We start from the raw sequence: 17349 nt of genomic DNA, 5'->3' as shown, positions 1-17349 counted from the left end.
CAGGGCTCTGGGTTCCATCCTCCGAGGTGTCTTCTCTTTTCCTTAAGAGACAGCTTATAAAGTGCAGCTTTCTTACTCTGTTTCACACCTGTAGAAAAGTGAGGGGCCAGTGGTCTCTATACATTTTGAATTGTCTCTGTTCCTTTTAGTCCAAGCTGCTGGTATTTTTTAATAATACAACTTTCTTTAAAAATGTTATGGGTTTCCTCTGAATTTTAATGGAGTCTGCCGCATCTCCCAAAAGCCACATCTATAATTGTTTTTGAGACAGACCTCTCTACTTCGGGCATGTAAAGTTTGTGTGGAGTAATGTCCACAAGATTCTTAGGTAGTACTTTTGTCTAGCGGATAGGTTTTACTAGGTACCACTTAAAGTCTTTCTGGAGTCCTAACAAAGAGAAATACAGCCAGTTTATAACCCTGCTTTGCTGGGAGGAGGAGAAAGCCAACAGGGACTGGTTGGGCGAAGTGGGGCCTGCAGACCCAAATCCTGCTGTGAGTGATCTGTTTCTGGACAGCCCACAAGCTAAGAATAGTTTTTGAGTTTTTAAAGGGTCGTTAAAAGAAACAGAAGAATGTACAACAGAGGCCATATATGATTCAAAAAGCCAAAAGATGTTTACAAAAACAGGTTGCCACCCCTGTTATAATTCAAGAAGAACTCTGAGCATAATATTTGACATCAATGGGAAAAAGCAGTACATTTAGCTCTACTGAGACATCAAAAACGTTTGATGAAATTAATCCATTCTTAACAAAAACTCACAAAATAGATTAAGAATAGAGGGTGCCATATACAAAGAGTAGAAAAACCAGTAATATTTTTTAGGAAGAAGCTCTACAATAGAAGCAACATAAGAATAACTCTTTATGACTATTTCTGTTTGTTTTCATGTTTTAAAAACACACAGTAAAGTGGATCATGAAGGTAATGACAGCTAAAATATGAGAAAGATGGAGAAATAAAAATACCATTCTTCAAGTGATACATACAGAAAAATCCAAAAGGTCGTTGTTTCCTTTAGCCACAGCTATATAGCTAGAAAATAAAAGAAAAAAGATTCTGTTTACAGTACTAATGAAGAAATGTTCTTACATATATGTGTGTGTGTCTACACATGTACATTAGAAATAATTATAAAATTCTGATAGAAGAAATAAAGGACTTAACACACATATTTCTGCTTACATCTGGAACATTAAATTTAATTAGCATGTCAAAATGCTGATTTAGAGTAATATCATTAATACCAATTAAAGTAACTTCAGTCGTCTTCCATCACATTCTGAATCCAGTCCAAGCACTAAGCTTAGCCTGTCGTCCTGAGGTCCTTGAACCCCACTGGTCTGGTTCCCCCCTGCCTTTGCAGCTTCCTGGACATCCGTCTGCCTTGCATCTCAGCCCTTCCCCTGACTCATTTGCCCTTCCTCTCCCATCCTGTCACCATTACTTGAACTGTGAAAGGAAGTGCCTGACACCTGGTAGGTACCTAAAATATGTTTCTTAAATTGCGCTAAAAAATTACCGCCTGAGTGAGAGTGATTTTACTGTTTATTATTGCTGGGGAATTTAAAAAGGCATGTTGCTGTCCTTTTCCCTGCAGAAGGAGAAACATAAAAATGTAAGTATTAAGCAAAAAGTGGTGAGATTTCTATAGATTGGACAGTCTAGGAATAGCCAGGAATCTGTGTAGGTGTATATTGCCAAATATGGCATATTGAGAACTTTCTCCTTGTTGACATGAAGTAGCACCCCATTCCTCTAGACACTGTGACTAATTAGGACCTTGGGAGAGAAAAAACAGAGCTTGGGGTGAAATAGAGGACTGCAAGTTCTAGTTTACCAGGATGCCCACAAATAAGAGAAAAAGATTTTCTGACTTGCAAAGGGATAGAATGATTCCTGTGGTTTATTTGGAACTTGAAAGGATAAGTAAATCTGGAAACATGCAATACCTAAAAAAGTAATGGATCTAGAGGAATATCAAGAGGTTCCCCAATGATGAATTGTTTAGAAATTATTGTGATTTAATGAAGTCAAGAGTTGTTCACTCACTGTTATATTGGGCCACAGAGAGACAAGTGGTGTCCTCCTCAGGACTGCAATTCCAGCAGGAGTGGCAAAAACCAAAATGCTTCAGTTTCATTCTTTTGAAAGGCCTATGGTTTCCAAGAACGAATCCACTTGGTGAAATGGGGGCACAGGCATGAAGTCCTGAGGGGTGGAGGGAAACAGTAAACTTGGGTTGGTGTGAGAGAAAAAGCTTCACAAAAGAGGTTTTGCCAGCTGAGCCTTGAAGGTAGTGAGGGCCCCCCTAGCTAAGTGGAAGGAGTGAGAAAGGTTGCAGACCATGCATCATGCAGAGGCTGGGAGGCAGGAATGCCTATTCGCGTAGCAATGACGATTTGCCAGTGTACTGTTGTGGAGCAAGGGCTGGGGCACTTCACATACTCTTAAGGTTTCCACAAGCTCTGTTAGAATGTTACTAGTTCATCTGACAAAGATATAGACTCAGATCAGGAGGACTCTACAGGAATGGTGTGCCCAAAATTGGTTTACATTTTTTAAAAGACCATATACATTTTGCTGGCATCTTTAAAAATGTCAAGGTACATACTGAGTATGAGCTGTACATGGAAATGTTATCCAGACATCTTTAGTCTTCCTAATTTTGAGGTAAAAGCACATGGAAATAGGCCCCTTGGAAATAATTTTGACTATGCATCCAGAATTTAAAGTCATTCATGCCGATAACATTATCATCCAACTCTGTACTAGGCATTGGGTGTCAAGAAAGAGGGGTGATTGCTAAGGACTAGGGCCCGGGCCCAGGAGTCCATGCTCTGAGAGAGGACTGGGAAGAACATTTGGAAAAGTTTTCCATCCTAATAGAGATTAATCCAAACTCCTTCACATGGCCCACAGGCCACATTAGATCTGGCACTCACCATGTCACCAACCTCTGCCCTCAAGCCTCCTCTCCTGGCACTCCCCCATTCTATTCCAGCCACACTGGCCGGCTTGCTGTTCTGTGAAATAGCCAAGCCCATTCCCGACCCTTTGTGTACTTCCTAGGAGCCCTTTTCCTCCAAATCTTTGCATGGATTCCTTCTTCTCTTTGAGTATCTGCTCAAGTGGCCCATCCTGAACAGCCTATCTAAATGTCCTCCTTTTAGTCACTCTATAATCCCTGTCCTGTTTAATTTTCTTCATAGCACAGCATTCTGTATGAAATTGTCTTATTTGTACCCATTATTTTCCATCTCCCCTGCTAGAGTGTCAGCTTTGTGAGAAGGTGAATTTTGTCTTCCTTGTTCACTACTCCATCCAAAGTGTCTGGCACATGGTAGGGGCTCAATAAATATTTGTTGAATCATGGAGGACAACTGGCATTCAGACATGAACAGTTCAGCAAGTTGTTTGCTGTACCAGAAGTCAATCAGGAACGTGATCTCTAACTTGCTGAGGGGGATTAGAGAAGTCTCTCCACAGAGGAACTAAGACTTGCCTGAAGAATGAGTTGGCATTTGGCAGATGGGAAGATGATGGTGGAGAACTGCAAGAGCAATGCCTGACCCGTGGTGTTCAGGAAACCCTTCAGAGCTGGACATGTGGGGATGGGTCAGGGTTGGTGGTGGGAGTTGAAACTGGACAAGTCAGTAGGAATCACGTCATGAAGGGTCTTCTAAGCATGAAAAGAAGCTCAGATTTTACTTTTGAAGTATTTTCAGCCTTTTCATAACCAGGGCACTAGAAGGAATAGTCTGAGTGCTATGTCCCTGCTTTCTCATTCCCTTTCAGCTCTTCGGCCTACTGCAATCTGACTTGTATCCTTATCACTACCTTAATACTGAGTTTGTTAAGGTTGCCAGTGACCCTCTACTTGACAGATGCTTTACGGCCATTATCTTAGACAACTAAAGAACAACAGCTCTTGACCTGGTTGGCTTTCTTCTTTCCCAACTGCTCTCTTCCCTTGATTTCTCTTGTTCTACATCTCTTTGGGGGAGCTACTTCTCGGCCTCCTTGGCAGGCTTCTCACCAGCACTACCATTGTTCATTCTTGAAGTATTGCTCTCCAGAGCTCCATTCCCATCTGTCCTCTCTTGTCATTCTGCATTCTCTCCTTAGGAAATCTGTGTCCTTGACTTCTGCCCCAGTGACTCCCAAGTCTTTTTATGTACTTCACATCTTTTTCTTAAGCTCCAAATCTATATATCCAACTGTTGACTAAAAAGCTCTCTCCATTTGAATATCCCACAGACACCTCAGACTTAATATGTCTAAACAATAGATCCATCACCTCTATCCCAACCTAGTAGCACTCCTAAATTTCCTATCTTGGTGAGGACATTATTAGTCACCTTGTTGCCTAAACCAGAATTCTTTGAGTTCTTGCGGATCTTTTTTTTCCCCCTTACGCTCCATAGATAATCAACTGCAAGCCATTTCAGTTCTTCCTTGCAGTTTCTCAAAAATGTTTCCTTTTCAATTTTACTGTAGAGCACTTCCGTTTATCATTCTCTGTCATCTGGGTTATTGTTTCCCTGCCTCTAACACTGATCAATCCCTTTCCCTTCCCACCCCAATTCTGTCCTCCATACAGTGGCTAGAGTGGTCTTTCTAACAAGTAAATCTGATTATATTACTCTGACTTCTTCTGCACTGACTGAAGTGAGGAACTTAAACTTGATTTGTCACTAATTCCCTGACCACCCATGTCCCCAGTGTCCCAGTCTAGCTCTCTAGCTCCAGTCCCACTTCCACACTTCTAACTGGTAATGATCGCTCCTTTACCTGAACTCCTAAACTGAATTATCTGTACCACACCCAGGTACTGACTTATACTACATGCCTTCTATTGTTCTTTAACTGTTTGTGTGTATGTATTTTATGGACCAAATGAGGGGACCTTCTCCAGGACCATATCCTCCAGAAAGGGTAAGACAGTAAGTGCTGTGGACGTAGTGTGCAGTCAATACATATTTATTAGATTATCTTCACTAATAAGTCTTTCTCTCTTTATATATATATATATCATTTATTAATAATGTCAATTTCTCTTTTTAAAATTGTGTTCTCTGAGTTTTACATTTAACTGCATGAAGATTTTGTTTTTCTAGTAACTTCATGTTATTGGTTTGCTAATTAATAGGGCTTAACTTTTCATTTTCACCTAGCAAATTTGTTTTTTCAGCGATGAGAAATTCTTGCCATGTGCATGGTGGTAATAACAGCTATTTTGGGAAAAATCAGCAAGAATGTGCTAAATACCGTCAAATACTCTTACATTCTTCTGTCCTTGGAAAGGTTTATAAATTGAGAAGTACCACAACTTTAATTGGATTTAAGATAGGTTAATTTGACTCTTAGCTTTTCAAATGCAACCTTTCAAGAAAAGGGATTTTTTGGTTCGATTTAAGACAAGGTACTAGGAATTATGTGTCTCATGACCTCAGAACATGAAGGATTGCTTTGTTTCTAATACAGGCATTGACATGTAGAGAAGAACTCCTTACTCTACTTCTATCACTCCTTCCACTGGTATGGAAGATACCTGTTCAAGAAGAAAAGGCAGCAGGTATGTTTCTTTTATCACATCACTTGTGTTATCAAAATTCCACTGGGGAAAGAAGTACCATGGAAAAGTTCCTTCTACCTTAATAGTTGATACAGTTCAAATTCAGAACAGTATATATTAGCATGATACTTGACAGGAGAAATTCTTTAGGCAGATGCATTTTTATTTCTGCTAATAATACAAAAACCATGGTGCTTCTTAGAGGATTATTCAAATATAACAATGATCAGAAAATATATGAAGAAGCAGAACACTTAGCAGAAGGAGTCAATCTAGGTGCGTGACCCCATCAGAGAAATGGATAGTGGAAAGTTTGAAGAAAGAAATGAAAGCTCCTCGCTTATTTTATTTTATTTTATTTTACTTTAATTGAGAGAGAGAGAGGCAAAGGGAGAGGGAGTAGCAGGCTCCCTGCTCAGCATGTGGGTCTTAATCCCAGGACCCTGGGATCATGACCTGAGCCAAAGGCAGACAATCTGCTGAGCCACCCAGGTGCCCTTCCTTCGCTTATTTTAAAGACTGCTTTTTGGGGCACCTGGGTGACTCAGTCGGTTAAGTGGCTGCCTTCGGCCCAGGTCATGATTCCAGGGTTCTGGGATCGAGCCCCATATTGGGCTCCCTGCTGAGCGGGGAGCCTACTTCTCTCTCTCCCTCTACCTGCCGCTCCCCCTGCTTGTGCTCTCTCTCTCTCTTAAAAAAAAAAAAAAAAAAAAGACTGCTTTTTATTACCAGTACTCTACTGATAACTTTTGCAATTTAGTTTTTTTTTTATGTTCTTTGAAGGGATTAATTTGAAGTAATATTTTGTTTCAAGGTTAGATAGAATTATTACACTTAAGGTCAACACAGTTTTAGTATCTCATTTTGAAAAAAAATTTTAAATTACACACACACACATATATCTATATCATATTAGGTATATGAAACTTAGTTTGAATGTTTCAGTGGAGGAATTAACAGTTTAACAGTTTTCCCCTTGACCATTTCTGGGATATGTGAATTGTGAGATGTTTCACGATATCTCAGGTTAACATAAATCCTTCTATCTGGTAGTTCAACACCATATATGCATTTTTAATACATTTCTGGTAAGGTGCTCTCTTTTTAGGGGATTATCTAAGGTCTTGTAATATTGTTATCCTGCTTATTTGTTGATTCACTATCTCTGCTCTCATTTTCTTCTGAATTTGTAGAATTCACAAATTGTTTCTCACTTAAGATATCCTATTAGCGTTCTTTTAGGAAAGTTATCTTCATTGCCTGCATCTTTTGTGTAGGTAGAATTTGTCAGACTCTTTAATTTCTCCCCTTCCTCTCTTAATTAAGGCACAGATCTTTTATTTATAGATTATTTATTCATTCTAAATTGCAACTATATTTTTCACATAGATCTTACTATGTAGTATTGCAAAGGGAAAGACTGATTTTGCTAACTTTTTAATTAGTAAGGAGGATTTATTCATTTCCCCAAGAAATAGATACTGCATGTGGTCCATGTTCCAGGTCCTAGGTTCTAGGCACTGAGGATGCAACAGGGATGCCTGTGCCTAGTTCAGTGTGTGGCACATTCAGTAAATATTTTGAATGAAAAACTCTATTTTAACCTCAATCTTGGAGAACAGTTGGTATCTATTATATGATTTTAAAATAATTTTGGAACATCTTAAAATTCTTAAGTTATATCAGGGCTATAAAATAAATGCTATTTTTGAGACTATAATATACTCCTTAATTAATGGCCCTATTAGAGGAGATTTGTAAAATGGTGTGAACAGTAGTGCTAAATCCCAGATAATCTAGAGTCTCTTATGTTGATGTCAGAATGCAATGTATGGTTTTAAATCAGATTTATATCCCTAATTTTGTTCTCCTTTGTTGTTTTCAAAATCAATTTGTATCCTTTGAACCGGTGCTACCTGGTACATAGCATGAGAAGAGTAAGCGTAGGGGGGAGTGATCCAGAGACATAACAAATAGCTAAAGGAAATCAGCCCAGGATAAATACACTGAGGGAAAGCTCCTAAAGTGGAAGATAAATAAGAGAGTAATCACCTCTACCAATTGAGTTTGAAAACATATTAAGGTGTTCTAAATTTTCTTTCTTTATCTTATCAGATTTTAATCTATCATTCTCAGCTGATATAATCCTGACCAAAGAAAAGAACTCAAGTTCACAAAGATCTACTCAGGAAAAATTATATTTAGAAGGAAGTGCCCTATCTGGTCAGGTTTCTGCAAAAGTAAACATTTTTCGAAAGAGCAGACGGCAGCATAAAACTACCCACCGCTATTCGATAAGAGATGCAAGAAAGACACGGCTCTCCACCTCAGACTCAGAAGCCAATTCAGACGACAAGAGCATAGCGATGAATAAGCATCGAAGGCCCCGTCTGCTACAGCATTTTGCAACACAGTCTCCTAAAGACGACCACCTTACAGCTAAACTTGACCACTTATCAACCAAAGAACAGACTCCTCCTGACACAATGGCTTTGGAAAATTCCAAGGAGATTATTCCAAGACAGGAGTCAAACAGTGACATTTTGAGTGAGCCAGCTGCCTTGTCTATTATCAGTCACATGAATAATTCTCCTTTTGACTTATGTCATGTTTTGTTATCTTTATTAGAGAAAGTTTGTAAGTTTGACATGACCTTGAATCATAATTCTGCTCTGGCAGCCACTGTAGTGCCCACACTGACTGAATTTCTAACAGGCTTTGGGGACTGCTGTAATCTAAGTGACAACTTGGAGAGCCAGATGCTTTCTACAGGTTGGACTGAAGAACCGGTGGCTTTGGTTCAACGGATGCTTTTTCGAACAGTGTTGCATCTTATGTCAGTAGATATTAGTACTGCAGAGATGATGCCGGAAAATCTTAGGAAAAATTTAACGGAATTGCTGAGAGCAGCTTTAAAAATTAGAACTTGCCTAGAAAAGCAGCCTGACCCCTTCGCACCAAGACAGAAGAGAACACTCCAGGAGGTTCGAGAAGGTTTTGTGTTTTCGAAGTATCGTCACAGAGCCCTTCTTTTGCCGGAGCTTCTAGAAGGGGTTCTGCAGATCCTGATCTGTTGTCTTCAAAGTGCAGCTTCCAATCCCTTCTTCTTCAGTCAAGCCATGGATTTGGTTCAAGAATTCATTCAGCACCACGGATTCAATTTATTTGAAACCGCCGTTCTTCAAATGGAGTGGCTGGTTTCAAGAGAGGGCGTTCCCACTGAGGCCTCAGAACATCCGAAAGCCCTCATAAATAGTGTGATGAAAATCATGAGCACTGTCAAAAAAGTGAAATCAGAGCAACTTCATCATTCAATGTGTACAAGGAAAAGGCACCGACGATGTGAATATTCTCACTTTATGCACCACCACAGAGACCTCTCAGGTCTCCTGGTCTCGGCTTTTAAAAACCAGGTTTCCAAAAACCCATTTGAAGAGACTGCAGATGGAGACGTTCATTATCCCGAGCGGTGCTGTTGTATCGCGGTGTGCGCTCATCAGTGCTTACGCTTACTCCAGCAGGCTTCCTTGAGCAGCACCTGTGTCCAGATTCTGTCGGGCATCCAGAACGTCGGAATATGCTGTTGCATGGATCCCAAATCCGTAATCATCCCTTTGCTCCATGCTTTTCAGCTGCCTGCGCTGAAGCATTTTCAGCAGCATATATTGAATATCCTTAACAAGCTTATTTTGGATCAGTTAGGAGGAGCTGAGACACCGCAAAAAATGAAACAAGCAACTTGCAATATTTGTACCATTGACCCTGATCAACTGGCCAAATTAGAAGAGACACTGCAGGGAAACTCATGTGATGCTGCACCTTCCCCAAGTCTGTCCAGCCCTTCCTACAAATTTCAAGGGATCTTGCCCAGCAGTGGATCTGAAGACTTGCTGTGGAAATGGGATGCCTTAGAGGCTTATCAGAAGTTTGTTTTTGAAGAAGACAGGTTACGTAGTGTACAGGTTGCAAATCACATCTGCAGTCTAATCCAGAAAGGCAATGTAGTTGTCCAGTGGAAACTGTATAATTTCGTATTTAATCCTGTGCTCCAGCGAGGTGTTCAATTAGCACATCATTGTCAACACCTTAGCATCACGTCAGCTCTGACTCATGTATGTAGCCATCATGACCAGTGTTTGCCTCAGGAAGTGCTTCAGATTTATTTAAAAACTCTGCCTACTCTGCTTAAATCAAGGTTTGTATGTGTGCACATGTGCAGATACTTTTTCCTTACTGTATGCTTTTGACTGTCTTTCCCCATTATTCTTTCCTAGGATTTAATTTTAGTTTAACAACAAAAAGTGTTCCCATCCCATGTCAGAGTTTGCTTTACCTTCATTTATGGATTGTTCGATCTATTTATCTATCTATTTATTTCGGTTTCCTGGAGTGGGTATAGAGAAGAGCATAGAGCTATTGATTTTAATTTCTCAGTGGAAAAAACGTTTTAACTATACCTCTGAGGGGAAAGATGGACACAACACAGATATCCAATAGCAGGGGCAAGGTTAAATTAATTAATTTATATTTACTTGACAGAATATTATTAGCCATTAAAAATGATGTATACGAAGATCATGCTGTGACATGAGAAAGTACTTATAATATTTTATCAATAAAACATACAAACTTAAAAATATCACCCACTTATTTACAACTTTGTAAAATACACACATACCTAAAATGATAATTATTTGTCAAGGCAGTAGATTTAAGGGGATCATGATTTCTTAAATACCACATTTACATGTATTATATACACAATGTATATAAAAATAGAAAATACAGATAAGCAAAAAGAAGAAAATTAAAATTACTTAGAATTCTACCAATGAGTTTTTCAGATTTTGCAATTGTCAAGTCTGGTACTTAAAAATTAATTACATAAAAAAAGCTTGCTTTTGGTAGTCTGGTCTTTCAAATTAATGTGTATACCATTTCACAAACATAATAAAATACAACCTATTATCATTATCTTTGCAAATTTTTTTTTATTTCTGACATTCTCACATTGTTTAAATAGAACTGACTTTGATTTGCAAGTTTTGTAACTCTTTGGCGTATTTGTGGACAACCTGGATCTTTGCTGAGCTCACTTATATTAGTTACTACTCTGATTCCAGTGATCCAGACCCATGAGACTCACCAGAGACAGAGCTGAAAATCTTCAGACCTGTAGTTTGGTTCCTTCCCTTTATGAGGTGCAGATGTAAAACAAATAAAAAGTCCTGAATAAACCATCAGGCAAACAAACAAATGGACACACACATGCCTGCCTGTTTTCAGAGTTTGTCCATCTCAAGTGTGGAGGTGGTTGTGGCATTTAGAATTTATACAGAACCTGCCGTTTGGGGAAAAGTGTTCTTTCCCGAATTGCTTCATTTAGCTTGGGATGCATGTAATCCATTCCTTCTAAATGATGCTAGAGTCATATGTGCAGTGTTTGAAGAGGGATGTATGTGAAAGTAATTAGAAAGTAATTTGAGATCCTGCTCTAATGAAGAACACCAACCAGATAATTGACGAATTAGATTAGTGTTTAGTATATACCACATGGAGCAATGACATATTTAAATAGTATATGTACCTATCTATAAATGATGTTTCTATATGTAAAATCTTGTGTATTTTTTTTTCTCTCACAGGGTAATAAGAGATTTGTTTTTAAGTTGTAATGGAGTAAATCAAATAATTGAATTAAATTATTTAGATGGTATTCGAAGTCATTCCCTAAAAGCATTTGAAACTCTGATAATCAGCCTAGGGGAACAACAAAAAGATTCTTCAATTCCAGGTATTGATGGGATAGACGTCGAACAGAAGGAATTGTCATCTTTAAATGTAGGTACTTCTTTTCGTAACCAGCAAGCTTACTCAGATTCTCCTCAGAGTCTTAGCAAATTTTATGCCAGTCTCAAAGAAGCCTATCCGAAGAAACGGAAGTCTGTTAACCAGGATGTTCATAGCAACATGATAAACCTGTTCCTCTGTGTGGCATTCTTATGTGTAAGTAAGGAAGCGGAATCTGATAGAGAGTCAGCCAATGATTCAGAAGATACTTCTGGCTATGACAGTACAGCGAGTGAACCTTTACATCATATGCCGCCATGTTTATCTCCCGAGAGCCTGGTCTTGCCTTCTCCCAAACATATGCAGCAAGCAGCAGATATTTGGTCCATGTGTCGTTGGATCTACATGTTGAGTCCTGTTTTCCAGAAACAGTTTTACAGGCTTGGTGGTTTCCAGGCTTGCCATAAATTAATATTTATGATCATACAGAAACTGTTCAGAAGTCATGAAGAGGAGCAAGGGAAAAGGGAAGGAGGCCTAAATGTCCATGAAAACCAAGATATAAGTAGAACTTCTCAATCTGAGATCACCATGAAGGAAGATTTATTATCTTTAACTGTAAAAAGAAGCCCCACACCATCAGAGCTGGGTAGTCTAAACAAGAGTGCTGACAGTGTAAGTAAATTAGAGTCACAGCATATTTCTTCCATAAATGTGGGACATATTTCAGCTACTGAAGCTGCTCCTGAGGAAGCAAAGATATTTACGAGTCAAGAAAGTGAGACATCACTTCAGAGCATACGACTTTTGGAAGCCCTTCTGGCCATTTGTCTTCATAGCACCAGAGCTAGTCAGCAAAAGATGGAATTAGAGTTACCTAATCAGGTAATAACTTGTCCTTTGTTCAGCTTTATATATATGTACTTACTTATTTCAAAGTTCTAACATAAAACTATTGTCATTTTGTTTTTCCAAAGAGTCTAAGTTTTGAGAAGCTCTTGTATGCGTAGCACAGTACCAGGTACTGTGGAGGCCGGAGGAGTACCTGACCCAGTTCTTGCCCTCAAGAAGCTTATAGTTTAGTTTGGAATGCAAAATCCACATGTGTCCAAGTTACCAATCCTAAAAGGCATTGGATACGCATCATGTGTCAGATGAGTAATAATGGACTTTGTGTTTCAAAGTTCAGACTTTATCATCTCACTGTGATGCTGTCTGGTGCCCTGCTCAGATCCCCTTTACCAAGCTGATACACCCGTCTGCCATTTGCTACCGGGACTCACATCTGAGTTATCTCCCAAGGATTGCCCTTAGCTCATGGGAGACGCCCCTTCTACAGATGCCTGGGAAGGATGCTTATAGCCAGTGATGGCTGGATATAGCTCTGGGGAGTGGGGACAGTTTTTGTGGTACAGTTCAGGCTCCAAAGCTTCCCATGGAATTAGGCAGGAGCCAAGCATTTATTCTGAAACCACATTTTTGCCTGGATTTCCGCCCCACCCCTCCTACCCCCCCTGCAATATATTCTGCTTCCCTCACGACCTTACAGATTTTTTCCTGAGAACATTTCTCAGCTGAAAAAGGAATCCTCAGTTTCAGGCCCTGCTTCTAAGAAAACTTCAAGTATGAGAGACCCCCTGTTAATAACTCATCACTAACTGTTGGGTCAGCCAGCAGGCTCTCCCTACTGCTGTTCCTGTCTCCCTATTTCCTCCTATCTAAAAAATCTTGATGTCTCCACATTGCTCACAGTTGAAAATCCAAATTCCTTAGGATAGCATACAGAGCCCTTTAGTGTCTTGTGTTCACTTCCTTGCCTAGCTTCATGTCCTGCCATTCTTCACCATGCTGCCCATCAACCATACTGAGCTAGGCGGCTGCTTCTCAAGATGCCACTCCTTGTTGTTCTGGACGTGTTCTTCTGCCTAGCACACTCTCTCCCTCTGCCTCTAGGCCTGCTGCCTACTACTTGTTCTTCATTGTCCATCTCATACAACCCTCCCCTGGGACACTTTTGGCAGGTCTCTCAGGCACCTTCTCTCTTTTTGTTTCTCCGAGAACTTTGTTTATAGCTCTAGTGTGGTCATCATCATACCTTGTCTACATGTATCTGTTTCTCACACTGGACTGAGGGAATTCCTTAAAGGGAGAAGTCAGCTTCATATCCATCTTTTGGCCTCATCGCCTAATGTAGGGACATAGGCAAGCAGCCTTAGAGTCTACTTCTTAGAGTCTTACAGAATCTGTAAGCATAAGGCATTTGTAAAATGTAGAGATGGCTAATCAAAACTCTGAAGTTTCAACTAATCTTTTTTGTGTTTGATACAGTTAATTTGTGATCCATTGAAATTCAGAATGAAATAAGATGAGTGAAGCATTTGATAAGTAAAATGTTACTATGAATTGTAACAGTAGGTATTTGTATAAGAGCTAGATATTTATAGTCCTTTTAATTTCATATCTACTGCAAATAAATGGACTAGCTTTCTCCTTATTAAGTAAATATTATTTATTTTGTCACTGTTTAATTTTTTTTAAGCATGTTATTAATATTCTTAGTATCCTTTATTTTACCTTAGAACTTGTCTGTGGAAAACATATTGTTTGAAATGAGGGACCATCTTTCCCAGTCAAAGGTGATTGAAACAGAATTAGCAAAGCCTTTATTTGATGCCCTGCTTCGAGTCGCACTGGGGAATCATTCAGCAGATTTTGAACACCATGATGCTATGACTGAGAAGGTATGGATACGATCCAGTTGTGTTGTTTGGGTATGACTAGCAGAGGCAGACATATGTGGGATGGGCCCAGGGCCCTGATGAATGTGGTTAGAACACATGGGCCAGGATTTGGTCAGGTGAGTTCTGGAGGTCATATCTCCATCTTGTGGGATGGATAGTATTTACTCAGTGCCCTATCTCATAAAAAACAGGAGAGCAACGTGACATGCTTTTTTTCATCTAATCTGGCAGTTTACTAAGAGTTATTCTCAGGGAGACAGAAATTTATTATTTAATTTGATAAGTCTTACATGTAACTGATAGTTTATTAAATGATAATTCAGGAATGGTGATGACTCAGGTATCTTTTCTGATCCTATATTGGTACAGTTAAATTTCCAGAACCTTGTATTTTAATTTTAAATTACTCAATACAAAAATGACTAGTACTTGCATAGAAATTGGCAGTCATAGTTTTTAAGTTAACATTTTTTTCTAAAAGAACTATTTTAATTTTTTTCTTGAAACTGTATGTGTATATTTAGTTCACTACCCTCTTTTATGTTTCTTTTACCCTTAATTGTCCTTTATCTTTATGTAAGTTCTTAGTAAAACTGTCCTTTATCTCTATGTAACTTCTCTTTTAATTTCGCAGTCTAGCCATATATATGACATTTTATAATCTTCTGCCACAATATTTTATGTTGCTGTTTGTCATAACTTGAAAAAACTTACTGAAATAGCAACTGATGCCTTTATCATATTCCTGAATCAATTGGTTTACTGGAAAATGTTAAAATACTACTTTATTCTACCTTTTATTAATGTTACAGTGATAAAGTATTCTGAGATGCTTTCAGTGAAAATGTGTTCCAAAGTGAAGATATTGGTAGCATTTTTATAAGAAAAGGAAGATTTCATGCTGCAGGATATTGCACCAGAAGTTAATGCTGAAACTCTCGATTTCTGAAATGCTTGTATATAGACAACTGGATTCTGAAATCTTAAAATTAATCCCTTTGAACAATTTTTATGTCTCCTCTGGTTATCTAATTTATGAAACATCTTATTTATAAAAGTCCTATGGAAAAATCTTTTTCCATGAACAAATGTGTAAAAATAGTATTTATTTGCTAGCATTAAGTTGTAAGAAGTATAATGCCACCTCATTGTGGTTTTTAATCATTTCCTATTGTATAACTAGAGTGAAATTTCATAGACTTCTTTTTCAGTAAAACTGAAATGACCTATAGCTTCATCTGTTAGAGACCCCCATATCTGAGGTGTTAATAAAGTTGAGAGATTCTGGAAAATTTTGCTGTGTGAATTTCATAATTTATAGTGCTTCATATTGATTCCTGAGGTTTTTTTTTCTTAAAGAAAACACTGAAGCTGTCCTTAAAATGATTTTTTTTAAAGATTTTATTTATTTATTTGACAAAGGAGAGACAGTGAGAGAGGGAACACAAGCAGGGGGAGTGGGAGAGGGAGAAGCAGGCTTCCTGCCGAGCAGGGAGCCCGATGCGGGGCTCGATCCCAGGACCCTGGGATCGTGATCTGAGCCAAAGGCAAACACTCAACGACTGAGCCACCTGGACGCCCCCTTAAAATGATTTTTGAGTAATAAACATTCTAATACTAAATATGAGCAAATATTACAACTTTTGCCTTCTAACTGCACTGATCTTATAGAGTCATCAATCTGAAGAAGAATTGTCATCCCAACCTGGTGATTTTTCAGAAGAAGCTGAGGACTCCCAGTGTTGTAGTCTCAAACTTTTGGTCGAAGAAGAAGGCTATGAAGCAGACAGTGAGAGCAATCCTGAGGATAGTGAAACCCGAGATGATGGTAAAATATCACTGAAGTACTTGTGATTGGATTTGCAAATCAGATTATTAATTAGCAAAATGGTTACAGTAATACCACTTTAGAATTTTGTATTGCCTTGCAATTTAAAAAGTGCATTGCTTTGATCTTATTTGATCTTGACAATAGATTCTGGCGTTTATAATATAGTCAATATAAAACAGATATATTTTGTTATTGCCAACATTGACTGAATGCCTGAGAATACAAGGTAGAGAGAGTCCGTGCTTTCATCAATACTCCAGTAGAAGAAACAAACAGGAGGTGTCAGAAGTGAACAATATGAAGAAATAAAACAGGGTGATGTGATAGTGATTGGGTGGTCAGAGAAGGCCTCACTGAAGATGTTTGGCTTATATTGAGGCCTAAATTAAAAAAAAAAAAACTATCCAGACAGATACTGACAGGAAGGGCATTTCAGGCAGTTTGTTATAAAGATTGATTAATATAAGGAATACAGACATCTTTTTGTGACATCCAAGGATGCTGCAGCACAGATTTCTTCTTAGCTCACTGCAACCCAACACATCCCTAGGATTGCACATGATCCTTTGTCTCTGGGTTTAAAACTTGGGTAGAACAGAATAGATGGGTTGATTGGAGCAAAAAGCTTTCTGGAAGACTCCATCTTTTTAATGTTGACCTTATGACCGTCCCAGTACTACTAGTCTTCACTAAGTTTCCAGCAGCTTGTCTTCCTCAGTCTGTTTTCTCTTTACCATTGCATGAAGGCATAATCACGGATGTCCTAACAGAAGGGCTTGATGGACCCATAGCAAGTATTTGTTCATTTGTATATAATAAAGAGAGTGAAAAGAACAAAAGCACAGCCACAAATTGAAAGAATCTACATATGTATATATGTATATGTACACACACACGTATTCATATAGCTTACTTGATTTATGAAACTATTTTTGTTTCCAGTGTTACTAAGAAATAATTGACATACATCACTATATAAGTTTAAGGTATGCAGCATGATGGTTTGATTTACATATATTATGAAATGATGACCACAATAGTATAAGTTAACATCCATCATCTTATATATGTACAGTAAAAAAGAAAAAAAGAAAAAATTTCTCCTTGTGATGAGAACTTTTAGGTTCTATTCTGCTGATTACTTTCTTATGTATCACACAGCAGTGTTAACTGTAGTCCTCATGTTGTCCGTTACATCCCTAGTGCTTATTTATCTTGTAACTATAAGTTTGTACATTTTGACCACCTTCCTCCATCTCCTCCCACCCCCACCTTCTGAACAAGTGCTTTTGAAAAAATATTAGTTCAATGGTGTAGGTTTTATCAGTATACTGACATTTTATAATGACAGACTTCCTCCTTTTTATAGGTTTGCTGATTAGATCTTAATCTAAAGAACTCTGGT

The 17349-nt window shown here is 38.5% G+C and overlaps 1 protein-coding gene across 3 annotated transcripts in view; it reads left to right on the top strand.

The window, feature by feature from the left end:
* The window catches only part of LYST (lysosomal trafficking regulator), a 182324-nt gene that overhangs the window by 49784 nt on the left and 115191 nt on the right, over positions 1 to 17349 (top strand). For all 3 annotated transcript variants that reach the window (XM_035008510.1, XM_035008509.1, XM_035008508.1), the window contains 5 exons: positions 5492 to 5582; positions 7698 to 9777; positions 11228 to 12257; positions 13952 to 14113; positions 15785 to 15941. In XM_035008510.1, the coding sequence (XP_034864401.1) occupies positions 5492 to 5582; positions 7698 to 9777; positions 11228 to 12257; positions 13952 to 14113; positions 15785 to 15941 (3520 nt within the window). The remainder of the gene's footprint in view (positions 1 to 5491; positions 5583 to 7697; positions 9778 to 11227; positions 12258 to 13951; positions 14114 to 15784; positions 15942 to 17349) is intronic.

Source organism: Mirounga leonina, unplaced genomic scaffold, assembly GCF_011800145.1.
Source record: "Mirounga leonina isolate KUSES-001 unplaced genomic scaffold, KU_Mleo_1.0 Mir_152, whole genome shotgun sequence".
NCBI lineage: Eukaryota > Metazoa > Chordata > Mammalia > Carnivora > Phocidae > Mirounga > Mirounga leonina.
This window is presented reverse-complemented; position numbering and strand designations above follow the sequence as displayed.